The sequence below is a fragment of the Pongo pygmaeus genome, chromosome 6 (genome assembly GCF_028885625.2).
Source record: "Pongo pygmaeus isolate AG05252 chromosome 6, NHGRI_mPonPyg2-v2.0_pri, whole genome shotgun sequence".
NCBI classification, from domain to species: Eukaryota; Metazoa; Chordata; class Mammalia; order Primates; family Hominidae; genus Pongo; species Pongo pygmaeus.
Window position 1 is genome coordinate 151252586 of NC_072379.2, and position 16052 is coordinate 151268637.

At 37.4% G+C, this 16052-nt stretch overlaps 1 protein-coding gene across 21 annotated transcripts in view; it reads right to left on the bottom strand.

Moving 5' to 3' along the window:
- Positions 1 to 16052, bottom strand: part of KMT2C (lysine methyltransferase 2C) — a 303468-nt gene that overhangs the window by 45274 nt on the left and 242142 nt on the right. For 16 of the 21 annotated variants that reach the window (XM_054495266.1, XM_063668010.1, XM_063668006.1 and 13 more), the window contains 10 exons: positions 15569 to 15673; positions 15052 to 15099; positions 13978 to 14106; positions 13765 to 13797; positions 13545 to 13664; positions 7243 to 7375; positions 6790 to 7004; positions 5091 to 5164; positions 2507 to 2689; positions 243 to 2126 (listed from right to left, as the gene is read on the bottom strand). In XM_054495266.1, the coding sequence (XP_054351241.1) occupies positions 243 to 2126; positions 2507 to 2689; positions 5091 to 5164; positions 6790 to 7004; positions 7243 to 7375; positions 13545 to 13664; positions 13765 to 13797; positions 13978 to 14106; positions 15052 to 15099; positions 15569 to 15673 (2924 nt within the window). The remainder of the gene's footprint in view (positions 1 to 242; positions 2127 to 2506; positions 2690 to 5090; positions 5165 to 6789; positions 7005 to 7242; positions 7376 to 13544; positions 13665 to 13764; positions 13798 to 13977; positions 14107 to 15051; positions 15100 to 15568; positions 15674 to 16052) is intronic. The other 5 variants (XM_063668021.1, XM_054495269.2, XM_054495267.2 and 2 more) reach the window with 2 other exon arrangements.

Sequence of the window (16052 nt, forward strand, 5' to 3'; positions counted from 1 at the left end):
AACTATCACAAAACAAAGCTTTAATACTTAAGGATTCCCCTGAGAATTCGTGAAGACTGAAATCAGATACAGAATAAATTAAACTGGTGTTAATTTCATCATTTCATTTTTCTTTTTTGCAGTATGACAAACTCTACAGAATAAATAAAAAATTAACTCCTGTATAGAAATTACTCAGTTTGATGAAATGAACAGCTTCCTCAAATAATACATTTAAAACTGAGAACATACAATGTGTTTACCTGTCTCAATTTCTCTGTATCTGCTTGGGCCATATTTACAGTATTCTGTGTATCAGTTACTCCTGAAGTTGGCACAGGTCCAGGAAGTTGGGAGACACCAGAGAACTGCTGGCCTTGGGAGTGCATTGGAGAGTTTGAAGATGCACAGAAGCTCCCCTCTGATCCAGGCCTTGGCTGATCAGCAACATCATGGGCAGTTTGACTTGTTCCAAAAGAGTCAGACTGAGATCTTGGAGTCATTGGAGGCTGATCATAGGGATCACGGGCAGCAGATGGGGAAACACGGCTAAATGTGTCTGAAAGACCAGGTCCAGGGGGCCTAGGTGTCTGGGAACATGTATCAGGTGGCCTTACCAACGGGCCAGGTAAAGCTGGTCCTCGGTTTTGTGCTGCTTGCAGGAAAGGATCCTGATTTGGCATGAGGACTGGTCTTGTCATTGAGGACCTAGTAAAACCCTCTGAAATCCTTGGCCTTGGTGTTGCTGGTGGCTGAGAGTAAGGGACAGAAATTCCAGGTCTTGGTGTTCCAGGAGGATGAGCATACGGATCAGAATGCCTCTGATTAGTTACAGGTGTAACAAACAAGTCAGTTTGTGTGGATGGTCTTGGGGTTGGGGGCTGCTGACTATATGGGTCAACAGTAGTAGGCCGGGGAGTTCCAGGAGGTTGAGAGTAAGGGTCTGTATTGGACCTAGCTGTTCCTGAAGATTGGGAATAAGAATCTACAACAGGTCGTGGAGTTCCTGGGGATTGGGAGTATGGGTCCTGAGATGTTGGCCTTGATATGGTTCCAGGCTGGGAAAAAGCCCTTGAAGGATGGGCAAAAGATTCATTCATTGCTGGATGTGGGGTTAGGGGAGGCTGACTATATGGATCATTTGACTGATTATGAGAAAAATTATCTATAGGTCTTGGTGTCAAAGCAGGCCTTTCATAAGGGTCAACAGACAATCGCCTTGATGCCTGTGACACTGATCCATAAGGATCCTGAGAGGATGGAGGAGGTTGCATTGGAGTCTTAAAAGGTCCAGGACCACTATCAAGAGGTGCAGGTGTCAACAAGGGTCGTGCATATGGGTCAGGTATCCTTTGTCTTTGAAACACATCTGCCCTAGGAGATGGTTTAGTAAAGTGATCATTGGTTCCAGCTGCTACAGGGCCTTTTGCAGTTTGTTCTGAAACTACAGGAGACCGGGATAGGCCCAAGGATTTGGGAAATTGATCTGTCATCACAGGCCTAGGTGTGTCTGGAGGTTTTGCATAGGGGTCATTATTTGTCGTGGAGGAAGAACATAAATCTCTGACTGGGGATGGCCTATTTGCTGTTGTCTCATTCATTTGAAGGGGCCTAGATACCGATGATAAAGGTGTACAGTTTTCCACTGGTGCAGCAGAATTTCTTCTGGAAAAACTATGGCCCACAGGAGGTGGTCGAGGGGTACCAACCATTTTTGCATATGGATCCACTGGAGATGGTGGTCGTGAGTTAGAGGATCCAGGTGAAAACACTTGTGGTGAAGGTGGCTGAGAAGTCTGAGCCTGAGAAAGACTATCCTGGATAGGAATCCGGGATGGGGCTGGAGGAGGAGGTGGAGCTTGTGGTTTTACAAACACATCATCTGAAGATGTAGACGTAGGGGTACTGGGTGGCTGTTTTGTAAACAGTTCTTTATGGAATGACTGTGCAGGAGACATATTTCCATTACCAGGCTGAGGTGTCAAGGGACTCTGTATCCCACTACTTGGTGTATCTGAACCAGACTGCACCAGAAGATGCTGAGAACCAAACTGCTGTTGTTGCTGCTGCTGCTGCTCATTTTTCACCTGTTCAAGTTTCTGTGTGGCTTCAATTTTAGCTTGCTGCTTACTTTTCTGACGCATTTGCTATTAAAATAGAAAAGAAAAAGCAATCATATTTAGGTTAAGGAAGAAAACTACCATCATGGGGGGAAAAAGCAACAGAAAGTTAATTTGTTTGATGTCAGCAGCTACCGGATTGCTCCCATATTAGATTATGAATTCCTGAAGAAGAGAAATTACTCATCATGGTATGTTCCATTTGTGCCTAGGGCAGTATATTGTTTATAATATTTCGATAAACTTCTCAAATCAATTTAAATATATTTTACTGAAAAGAGAAACAAGTCTATCCTAAATCAAATTTTCATGGTCTAAGAACTATATTCAAAAATAATAATGCAAAGACCTCCCTTCTCAAAACAAAAATGCAACTTCAAAAAGTAGATTATCCAAAAATTCCATACCTGTCTAAATTTCCATTCCTGTTCATGTTCTGATTCTCTTTGCTTTAAAGGATCTTTGAAAAGCTCCGAATCCACACGAGAGCTGGGATCAATGCTATCTTGCTGCTGCTGCCTTTTCATGGAATCGTTTGACATCTGTACTTTATTAATACGTAAAGCAGCTCTGTTATCTCTGGCTTTTTGCTTTGACAAAAGAAGAAAAAAAATTTCCCAGATTATGTTAAATGTTTTAAGGAATAAAATAAAACTATCATGAACTTTCTCAAATAAAAGAAAAAAAAGTCAGGTAAAATAGCTGAAATACTTACGGCACCTCCCAAAAAAGGATCTGGACACTAACTCATCTTCTCTCTTTACAGTGCACAGTACCTATCAGTTGAGGATATATTTCTATGTATTTGAATTAAGCTTAAAGATCCTAGGTGTGATTTAATATTTTAGTTCCTAGTTTTCTTAACACATCCTTAGAAATTATGTCTCCTTCAATTTAGAAAGAAGGGGCTGGGGCCAGGCATGGTGGCTCATGCTCGTAATCCCAGCACTTCGGGAGGCCAAGGCAGGTGGATCACCTGAGGTCAGGTGTTCGAGATCAGCCTGACCAACATGGTGAAACCCCACCTCTACTAAAAATACAAAATTAGGCCGGCCGCAGTGGCTCACACCTGTAATCCCAGTACTTTGGAAGGCTGAGGTGGGCGGATCACCTGAGGTCGGGAGTTTGACACCAGCCTGACCAACATGGAGACACCCCATCTCTACTAAAAATACAAAATTAGCCAGGTGTGGTGGCACATGCCTGTAATCCCAGCTACTCAGGAGGCTGAGGCAGGAGAATCACTTGAACCCGGGAGGCGGAGGTTGTGGTGAGCCAAGATCGCACCGTTGCACTCCAGCCTGGGCAACAAGAGCAAAACTCTGTCTCAAAAAAAAAAAAAGAAAAAGAAAAAGAAAACTCAGCCAGGCATGGTGGCACATGCCTGTAATCCCAGCTACTTGGGAGGCTGAGGCAGGAGAATCGCTTGAATCTGGAAGGCAGAGGTTGCAGTGAGCCGAGATCACACCATTGCACTCCAGCCTGGGCAACAACTGTGAAGCTCCATCTCAAAAAAAAAAAAAAAAAAAAATTTAGAAAAAAGGAAAAATATCCAATCAGTCTTTAAAAAAAAAAAAAATCTGGATATTTGAAACGTATCATTAAAGAAATCACTTAAAAATTTAAAAAATTCTGTCATTACCTAACTCAAGCCAAGATAAAACACAGCATATCAACACATCTATATATATGTGATAGAGCATATACACACATATATGCTCTATCCAAAATAATCACTGTAACTGAAAATATGTGCACTGGGGAACAAGCTGGAAAATAACTATATATATTTTCCAACAATAATACAGATTTAATATGCTTTAAAATGAAAGCAAGGATTTGGTTCCAGCTGACAATCTTAATTTGGCTCTTTGTGAGAAAATAATTTACCATATGAACTGCGAATCTTATAAAATTACCTAATAGTTCATGGCAAAGATCATGTGTCAAAAACTCTTTAAAGATGTCTAAATATTTCTCTTTCAAGATGTACAAAGATTCTCTATGAAACCTAACAAGAAAAGAGGTGACTGTGGAAGACACTGAGGCATGCTAATCCAGTCTCCAAATTTAGTACAGTTGTCCCTCTGTATCCATGGGGTATTGGTTCCAGGATTCCCTGCAGATACCAAAATCCACAGATGCTCAAGTCCCTTATAGAAAATGTCACAGTATTTGCATATAACCTACACATATCCTCCTGTATACTTTCTCCCTTTTTATTTTTTGACCTAGCAGGGTCTTGCTCTGTCACCTAGGCTGGAATGCAGTGGTACAATTTTGGCTCACTGAAGCCTCAATCCCTCAAGTCTCTCAAGTAGCTGAGACTACAGGCATGCGCCATCATACCCAACTAATTTTTTCATTTTTTATAGAGATGAGGTTTTGGCTCTGTTGCCCAGGCTGGTCTTGAACTCCTGGGCTCAAGCCATCTGCCCACCTTGGCCTCTCAAACTGCTGGGATTACAGGTGTGGGCCACTGTGCCTGGCCCCTCCTGTATACTTTAAGTCATCTTTAGATTACTTGTAATACTTAACACAATATAAATGCTATGTAAATCATTGTTATATTGTTTTAAAAACCATGACAAGGAAAAGAGTCTGTACAAGTTCAGTATAGATGTTTTTCCAAAATATTTTTGATCCATGGTTGGTTGAATCCACAGATATAGAACTCATGGATACAGACTGCCAACTGCACCTCTGCTGAAGAGATAAAACAATTTTAAAGTGAAATGAATTACTCCTTCCCCCCTAAAATAGCTGATTTTCAATCTTCAACATTTTGGTTCTGTTAACTTGCTTATAAAAATGTCACACTCTCTATTAAGACATAAGGAGTTAGAAAATCACTGTAAAAATAAAGTTGCTTGTTGTACAGGTACTAACAAGCATTTTCTGAAATGGAAATTTGTTTTTTTATTAACCTAATACAAATAAGGTTCAAGCACTGTATTTAAATATTTAAAAGATAGGAGTTTCTTAAAATACCACATATGGTGCTCTTTCTTGTGAGCTTGCTTTTCTCCACAATTTGGCAATTTGCTTCACTCTAGTAGTCCAATCTGCAACAAAAGAACAGAGTATAACACTTTCTCAGAGCCATGCTAATGATGTGTTGTAATAAAGAATGTTGATGAACTGCTGACAGTTAATCTTATTCAGGCCGTATTCTCATGAGGTCATAGACCTATATTAAGTTTTTTACAAAGAACAAAGATCCTGGCACAGTGTAGGCCAAACAAATGTTTTCTAAATGAAGTGTTGCCTTATTAACAACCTAGCTTGTAAAGCTGGGAAGTTTTTAGATTCAACGGACAAAGTAGCAAAAATGTAAGCCAAAAATAATAAATTCCCTCTGGTGGTAAGATACCACCAGAACCAAAGTGCAAGTTTGCAAAACATCTGTGCTATACAGAAATCTATCAATTTGACCTACCAGAAGTAAACAAAGTCATAAATAAGCATCTCACTAGCATTTGTGGACAACAAACACATGGAAAAGTAATGAGTTCAAACCATTTATATGAAATTCAGTGTCATCATGGTATACAAAATGAAGAAGCCTGGGTAAGATCAACAGTTAATGATAAATACAGAAATTATTTATTCCACATTACAAAAAGAAAGCAAGCTTCCAAAAAGCCAATGAAAATGAAAAATCAGTTCACAGACCAACAGCTTTAACACAGTATTTCATGAGGTTCTTGAGTCACAAAGTAAAATTATTAAAGAAAATTACTTTTAAAAAAGTTACAGCTCTGCTGTAAGGACAATTTGTGCTGACACAAAATGACAACATACCCATGTATGTTCATAAACAGCAAATGTAAGCATGGAAAGAAAGTGGCTGAAGAATGGGACACTGCCTTCACAGGTCTCCCTGCATCAAACCACTGATTTCTATTGTTAGATAAAAAGCATTTCATTTATTACAATACATAATGAATAAAGTACCATGAAGACGCCAATCCAAAAAGGTACCTTAAAACAGGGGTCATCCAAATGAAAAGTCACTTCCAGGTACCCCTCTAGTAATTTAAGAGTTTGTGTACTGATAGATAGCTGGGAAACTACTGCAAAACTGAGTTTGAATAACTTTTTCAATCCTGGTTTGTCTGACACCAACTCAAAATAATAAAACTGCATTGCTTGCATATATTCAATAACTGACATTTCATTAATCCAAATTTCTCATTTACTGGTTAATCAGAATTTTCACAAACTGTACTATTATCATCTGTGTTTTTCAAGAGGCAGTGGTAATAGCTGGACAGTCAGGGAAAGTGAGAGGGGAAGAAGGGAAGACAATATTGAATTCATTTCATAAAAACACTATTTAGGATTCACTGATTTAGCCTAGCAGTATTTTTGATTAAATGATAGTTTGGGTTCTAGAAATTTTTTAAAGAATCACACAACACTGATTTCTGCATATTAATAAGTACTGCTAGGAGCTGAAAAACTGACCATTTCACTAATTGAAACTAATTTTTGGGAAATATGAGGATGGATGCAGGGTCTAGGACAAAGTAAAATGCAAGATGTTTCTAGACATCTAGGGAATCTTTATGTTGTGGGTCATCATAGACGAAAATTAGTTAAGCTACCTTTCTATTGCAGTTAAAAAAAAGGTATTGCACATGGGAAAATGTTGGTAAAAGAGAGAAATAATATATTCATGGCTTACCAGGGAATTCTTCCTTTAAGTTGGGGAAATTAATATTGGTGTAGAGAACTGGGGCAACTGTTGCCATTTCACCCAGAGCCTCCTCTTTCTCCCACTTAAGCGTGCTTCTCTGGGCATTCGACATTGTGTCATTTTCTCCCTCCACAGTGGGAGCTGATGATGTCCAAGAGTTGTTAGGATCACTTGCCATTGGATTAAAGGCTGAATTTTTATCCCTGGGAAAAAATAAATATCTTTACTTTATAAACATAAAATAACTTTTTAATATATGTTCAAGTATAGCTTTCATTAAAACCTATTACAAAATAGTTAAAAGTAACATATTTATAGCAAAAGCCACAATAAATGCAACATACAATAATATCATACACAATCATTTAAGCAGACTGATTTATATATAAATCAAACAGAAATTAGTGCAATTTAAGTTTCCATAGAAAATAAGGCTTGTACCTGGCATCAGGGTAAGGGGATTGTGCAATTGCAGAGAAAGTTCCTAGTCCGCTTCCAGGTGGCAAAGAATTATGTGGGAGATGAGGACTGGGTCCAATAAGGCCATTCATGAGAGGCATCCGTGAAAAAACATCTTAAGAGAAAAAAAAATTCCGTTTGCATAATATTCATAAATAACAAGGAGTTGAAGTAAAGCTGACCTTTGAACAACATGGTTTTCAACTACATGGGTCCACATAAACACAAATTTTTTTCAACTGAATGTGGATGGAAAACACAGTGAAACCCATGCATAGAGAGGACCAACTTTTCTTGTATGCCAAGTTCCATAGGGCCAACATTTGACTTATGTATTCTCAGATTTTGGTTATACCTGGGGGTCCTGGAACCAAAGCCCCAAGTATAGAAGAGATGCTTATACTTCTAAATCAAAACCTTTAATGCAATTTAAAAGTAGGATTTTTTTCAGTATTATATTATATAATACTTAAAGAGTGACTTTTGGCTATAAGATTTTGAAATATGATCTCTACAGCTGTGATTATTTGATTATTGTATACTAGAAATAGCAAGTGTTCTGGAGTCCAAAACCCCGAGGTGTGAACCTCAATTTTACCTGTTAGAAGCAGAATCAATTTCTATTTCTGTAAACCGTAGGTATTCTGTTATTTGGGTTAATTGAGATAATGTATGTACAGCTCTAAACATAGTTCCTGGTATGCAGTAACTATTCGACACATATTAACTCCTAAAAAACACTAATGAATCACAGCAAATGCTAGTAAGTTTTATCAAATATTCTTTCTCTTCATTAAAAATTTACAAACAGATGTTTCTTATATTTTATTCCTGTTCCTCTTAATACCAAAAAAAAAAAAAAAAATCTATGATTCTTTCCTTTTTTTTTTTTTTTTGAGATGGAGTCTCACTCTGTCGCCCAGGCTGGAGTGCAGTGGCAAGATCTCAGCTCACTGACACCTCCGCCTCCCAGGTTCAAGCAATTCTGCCTCAGCCTCCTGAGTAGTTGGAATCACAGGCACTTGCCACCATGCCCAGCTAATTTTTGTATTTTTAGTGGAAGTGGGGTTTCACCATTTTGGCCAAGCTGATCTCAAACTCCTGCCTCAAGTGATCCACCCGCCTCAGCCTCCCAAAGTGCTGGGATTACAGGTGTGAGCCACTGTGTCCACCCCACCTATGATTCTTTCTCTAAATTAGTTTTGAGTAAGCAATATATCTATCATTATCAATCAGATGATTATTGCTAAAAATATATACACTCTGGTTTTGGCCTAATTTTTATAACTTACAGTTCAGCCCCCAAACACATCTGAATTCTCATTCGAGCTTATTCACAAACATCAAATACCTTATCGTTTTCTTTCTGAATAGACATTAGGCAAATAAAAGGACCATCTTATGTTTCTTTACAACACTCCTTTAAGCATGTAACTCCAATCCTTATTGTGAAAGTCTACTTGTCTAAACTATTTGGAAATAAGCCAACTGTCCATACTGGAGCAGTTTCCAGAAAAAAGAAAGAACAACAACAAAAACTTTGTGTACCTTCAAAAAGCCCTCCCAACTAAAGTTGGTGATTTGTGGAAATACACAAGGCCTCTGTTAATTGTTGCAACACTTAGAGCCATACTATTACAGGAGATCCACATCACCAATTAATTACACAAATAGCAATACAGAGTTGACTAATACTTGGTATAACTAGAGAATTCCTAACCTGATCACCTGGTTTTTTTTTATCTAATGTCATTCCATTAGATTTTAAAAAAAGTCTTATACACGTACATTTTACAATGTATAATGGTCTTTCACTTAAACCACATCATTTGAATGTTACAACACTAAAGCTTACATAGCTCCAGTGTGTATGTGCAGATACTAAGGATGATCACTGACAAGTTTAAAATATTTTGTCTCAAAGACTTCCTAGAACTCTCTGACTTCCACAAACAGGCTTACCCTACTAAATGCCACAGCTGGGTCCACTGGATCAGGTTTTCACAATGACAAATATCTCACGACACTTACATTTACTCCAAGGATTAAAGCGCAAGATTTCTGCTTTTTTCAAACTAGAATGCTACATCTATTTTCAACTTCAGTGAAAAGCAGGTTCCATTAAAGCAGGGGTCCCCAACTCTGGGGCCACAGACTGGTACCAGTCCATGGCCTGTTAGGAACCCAGCCGCACAGTAGGTGAATAGCGGGCAAGTGACCATTACTGCCTGAGCTCCACCTCCTGTCAGATCAGTGGCGGTATGAGATTCTCATAGGAGCGCAAACCCTATTGTGAAGTGTGCATGCGAGCATGTTCCTATGAGAATCTAATGCCTCATGATCTGAGGTGGAACAGTTTCATCGCAAAACCATTCCCCAACCCACCAACCTGGGTTTGTGAAAAAATTGTCTTCCTTGAAACTGGTCCCTGGTGCGAAAAAGGCTGGGGACTGCTGCGTTAAGGAATGTGGAATTTTAATAAACAATATCAAATGTCTTTCATGTAATTAGGAGAAACAAGAGTTTATTGACAAGGAGAATGTGATCCATACTGTAGCTAGGTATCAGTGCCATCTACTGATATTACAATAATAATCTTGCAATAATCTACAATATTACCATGTTGAAACTTTTCCCAATAGTAATATTAGCTATTATTTGTTAAGTACTTTATGCTATGCTAAGCACTGTCTTAAAAGCTTTACAGCTTCACGAAAACCCATTGAAATAGGTTATTATGTTCAGCTCCATTTAAGCAGAGAACCCACAGAAATTAAATAATTTGTTCAAGGACAAACAAGTAAAAGCAAAGTATTTCTTCTTATTTTATTCAAGAAGTGGTCTTTTTTTTTTTCCAAGTCCACCATATCTACCCAAACTAGTCATATTAGTTTATAAAAGTTCAAGTTACTTCACAACTTTTACATAAAGGTATTTCAAGTTACTCTATCTCAATCTTGAAAATTCTATTCTCTACTTTCTGAACTTTATTACCATCAGTTAATAAAGCATATTACATATTACATAACATATTACACTTTGCCTCCCCTTTCTCATCAATTCTACTGAAGTTACTCCACTGAAGATTAGCAACAACCTTCCCATGGTCCAATGAAACAATGTTTTTCAAGTAGTCATCTTACTTAACTATACAACCTGTCTCTAATGATCATTCATTTCCAAGATCCTATACCTCTCACTCAATGTCTCAAATCTCTCACTACTTTTTTTACTTTCACCTAACCTTTAAAAGGAAGATAAGAAACATGTTAATTGTACACCTAATATAAATCAGATGAGTTAAGCATATACTTAATTACATTTAATTAAAAAGCATTCCTCGAGATTCTATACTCTACTGGCAGTATGTTCTCCTAATAAATCTCATCCTTCCCACATCTGCAATTAGCACAATTACACAGATAATTCCTACATTTTCATCCATCTCCTTGACTAACTGCAACTGCCTGTAAGTCAAGAATAGTGTATATGTCCCATTTCTACCAACCTAAAAGAGGTCTAAAACTAAATTCATTGTACCTCCACTACCTTCTACCAGCACACACACTAAGTCTTCCTTTGTTTCATGTTTCATGATTATCCTCTGGGCCCCTGGTTTATACATAGTCTAATTCACTTTAATTTCCCCCTTTCCTCACACCTTATATCCATTCAGTAGCACAGTCCTACTTGTTCTGATGTCATTTTCTCTTGTATCTATTCCTTCCTTTCAATCAGCATTGAAGTATCTTTACATGGAACCTACTTTTTAACTTAGTCTCCACCACAATAACCTCATTAGTACAATTCTTCTTGTCCCAAATGTATTCCCAATATTGACACCAGAGCTACCTTAGCGAAACACATAAGTGATCAGATCACACCACTGGTGTAAGGTCTTCAAAGGCTCTTGGAAGCCTCTAGGGAAAAGGCCAGCTGCCTCTGCCTATTTCTCAGAGCCCTTTACAATCAGCACCAATGTCCACTTCTAGTTTTGCTTCCTTAAACAATGCCCACTCCCTTTGCTCTGGAAACGTTAAAGTTGCCATTCTTGAATAACTATGTGTCACCCTATATGTAACTTCATCATGCTTTGCCCTTACATTAGAACTACTATTCTTTCAAACAAGAACAATGAAATCTTAGTGATTCATAAGGCTGTACTTGAATTATACTGCACTATAATACACATTAGTTGTATACCTGAAAGTCCACAGTATTAGAATTACAAACTCCTAAGGGTAGGCAACCTGAGTCACCCTGTATTACACATTAACACCTTGCAAAAAAAAAAAAAAGAAAAGAAAAAGAAGTCATCCTCTCAAGACCTTTTAAAAATGAGACTGCACAATGAAGTGAGTTTCATAATGATTGTAAGATGTTTTTTATAAAGAAATACATCTTTGATTTTTAAAATATGCACTTTCAGTTCAGAAAACATAAAGACAGGTCATTTTTATATGTTGAATAGAGAAATACTGAATAGTTCTTAATCGTTAAAACAGCATATGGGGGCTGGGCGCGGTGGCTCACGCCTGTAATCCCAGCACTTTGGGAGGCCGAGGCAGATGGATCACAAGGTCAGGAGTTTAAGACCAGCCTGACCAAGATGGTGAAACCCCATCTCTACTAAAAATACAAAAAATTAGCCAGGCGCAGTGGCAGGCACCTGTAATCCCAGCTACTCAGGAGGCTGAGGCAGAAGAATCGCTGAACTCGGAGGGCAGAGGTTGCAGTGAGCCGAGATCACGCCACTGCACTCCAGCCTGGGCGAAGGCATGAGACTCTGTCTCAGAAAAAAAAGAAAAAAAAAAAAGCATATGGGAACAATTAAGGCAAGTAGTTATGATGAGTATATTACCCAAATGTAAATCACATGTTTAGCCTAGCAAAAATCAAGGTAAATTTATGTTTAGAGGCTAAACTGGTAAAAACTCAAATATTTCCATTATGTGCATTATGGAATTTTCATGTATATACAAAGTTGTTAGTAAAGGTTACAAATTATTCACACACTTTGGCACTTATACAAGAAAAGGATAAGATATCCTCATGTTATTCAATTCAGGATATAGTCATGAGGCAGTGACAATAGGATATAGAGAAATGTTCCTATGCTCAAATCATCAGAAATATATACTAGCTGGGCACAGAAGTCCACGCCTGTAATCTCAGCACTTTGGGAGGCTGAGGTGGGAGGATCACTTGAACCCAGGCGTTCTAGACTGGCCTGGGCAACAAAGTGAGACCCCCACCTCTGCAAAAAATCAAACAATTAGCCAGGCATGATGGCGTGTGTCTGTGGTCACAGCTACATGGGAGGCTGAGGACAGTAGGATCGCTTGAGCCCAGGAGATCGCAGCTGACGTGAGTTGTGTTCACACCACTGCATGTCAGCCTGGGTGACAGAGCGAGACCCTGTCTCAAAACAAAACAAAAATACATATAGATAGAGTTATATACATGCCACCATGCAACTCCATAAACTCCTTCCTATAGGAGATTCCCGTACCTGTACCAATTTCCCTAACTACTCATACAGACCTTAATCCTAGGCTATCAAATCTCAGCTCTACACAAAAGGGGAGAAATTGGTAGCTAGTTGTAAGTAGGCAGAAGAAAAATGAACAAAATAGGCAAACATTCACAAAATTTCATAGTGTCTACAGGGATAGAAAGGTCACTGATTTACTATGAAAGTATGTACTGAACACATACTCTGTGGCAGGGCATAAAAGCAAGCACATGGACAACTCTAGTCTTTAAAGAGCTCACAATCTAAAGGGAAGACATAATTACCCCAACAGGTATTATATTTGTGCCATATGCTACAAATGAAAAACGTGGGGGTGGGGTGGTGACCAGCTAAACTCTGAGAGATGACAGTGAAACCAAGGGGAGATCAATGAATACAGGCAGCCAGGTGAGCGGAGACAGTTCCACACACACACAGAAGTGCCTATGTGGGAAATGACTCGAGTGGAGTGAGCTGGGAATGGGACTTGCAGGGAGGGAAGAGGGCAGGCACTGTTACATCCTCCCCACTGCCAGTGAATGAGCAAAAGAATTCTGGACATAAGGATAATTACAGAATTACAAAGAATTTCAGGGAGACCGCTGTGTGAAGTCAGTATTTTTCTATCATTACAAAAGGGTTTTTCTCCCTATCAGTTTGTATATGTGGCTACTAAAGAACAGGGCAAAACTTGCTTGTGTGTGTATATGTACCCACATATATACACACTTGTGTGAATATAATATAGAATTATAAAGTCATAACATACCCTGATTGTGTATTGGCAACAGCTGTGTTGGTGGGGGAGGCTGTGGCAATGGAGTTGGCTGAGTGTTCGCAGGACTAAGTACAGCTGTAAATAAGTCTTCAACATCTTTTCCGCCAAGCTCTAGGAGATAAAACAATAATAGCAACAAGATTAAAAGACTAGTATGCTCATGGTATGGGGAATGCCATTTTCATAAACTAGAAAATCAAAACACATTTACCTGGAATTTTATATAATTTTCCAAGAATTGCTCCTAGAATAAATTTAAAAAAAAAAATAGAAACATTAACAGCTACTAATTCAATATACTGATACAAAATAGTATTTAACTGACAGAAATAATTAGAAGTTAAATTATAACCATGCAAAAATCTTTAAAAATCATATTTACTCAGGTCTTTTAGAAAGCCTAGATGTAGGGCAAATATTTTACCATCTGTGACCATTTTGTCTAGTTCAGGACTGAGGATCCCATCTAGCTGTTCTTCACTTAATGGCCGTGAACTCTGATTGACACTTGGCTGAGGCAAAGAGGAAGGATCATCAGTGACAGGACCAATATCTACAAAAGTAAGGAAAATAAATTTAAAGGTACATTCAGAATACTCACACAAAAATGTATAGCACTATTTACCTGTACTTAATATATAACAATATGATTAAAATAGAGAAATAAAGTCTGTAATTCTGAATCAGAATTCTCATATCAATTTGGAGAGTTGCTCAGTAAAAATCAGGCACAATATGTTTGTATTCGGTGCCATGTAAAGTTCTATTTTAAGTAAAAACATTTCCTGAGGAATAAAAGAATACATTTGATTTTAACTTGCCAACTCCTGCCAAAAAAAAAAAAAAAAAAAAGCTCAAGAGAAATCGATATGCAAATAATTGCTTTAATTTGGAAAATAGTGTTATCAAATGTACAGATCAATTATTATGCACAGTATGTAAAAAGGAATACATTTCATGTAAATTAATGAAAAGCCCTAAAATTCTCAGTGTTTAATATTATCCTTTGTAAATAACTTCAATTATAGGTAATATTTTTGAAGTATTCTATAGGCACATTCTGATTATGTACATTACATTTTATAAAATTGTAACATGCTGTAGCTCACATTTGTAAGAGTCACATGTAAAAGTGGTTCATCATCTACTTTTTTTCATACTTTCTCAATATTATTACTATTAAAAAGTAAAAATTTTGTCTGTTCTTATTTGATCTTATATTAGGAACTAGCTCTACAACATTTAGGTAATATTATAAATCACATATTAACAAAAATAAAATTATTCATTAAAGAAAAACTACTGAGAAAGTCACCCAAAGTACAGTACAGCTATACTATACTTTAGCCACACACAAAAAGGGAAAAGCAAAGTATGGATTAGTGACAAATTAGCACTACTGATAAACAGCATGCACCTACAGGTTGTTTCAGCTGAAATCACTATAAAAAAAGAAGACTACTTCTAGTCAGCCGTCATCCATTGCTCAGTTTCTTACCAAATGGAAAAGGTGAGCTCTCAACCTGGAAAGTGCATAAATCAAGACCTATAAGACCCAAACCAAATAAAATGGATGATTACCACAGGAGCGGGAAGTGAGGGAAAATACAAACAAAAGAAGAAAAAAGATACAGCAAGACTTTAAGGCAACGTGCCTTAAACGTGATGCAATTAGAAAACCAACAGAAATTAACTAACTTGCTATAGTGATGCAATTAGAAAGACAACAGAAATTAACTAACTTGCTATAGTGATGCAATTAGAAAGACAACAGAAATTAACTAACTTGCTATAGTGATGCAATTAGAAAGACAACAGAAATTAACTAACTTGCTATACCCCTCCTAAAGCAGGAAAGCTGAGGTAGATCAAAGAAAATGCTGAGTTCTTTAACAAAGCCAAAAACAAAAACAAAGTTACTGGGAAACAGACAAAAGGCTAAACTTGTTCCACACACCACACACCTCTCGCTCACATCAGAAACCAGAAAAAGGGCAAACAGTATTCATATATACCTGAATGATCAACTGATTTTGCTAGATCATCTGAAATTATTCCAAGAATGTCATCATCTGTGTTTAAAACTTCAGAAATATCAGCTAATGGGTCATCAGCAGGACCTAAATATAGTAAATATGGTTTTTAAAATTTCAGTATTTTCTCAGATATTAAGCCATTTGCTAAAAACCTAGAGTACAGCAGATACTGAGTGAGGCAAGTGCTAGAATAAAAACCTGAGACTCTTAATTTTACAGTAAAAATTTTTCATAGCAAAGGAGATAATGTTTTGAATTACAAAAATTTACTAAAAATTCAGACTACTTTGTCTTTTGACTAATTTATATTGAGACAAAATTTAAAGACCTGTAAGCAATAAAAGTGAAACAGAATAAATGCTATAAGAAACAAAGCAAAAAAAAAAAAAATTTTCATTAAGAAAGTGGCATGTCTAAAAGTGACATTGAGAAATTAAAACACAGTAGGAAAAGTTAAAATATG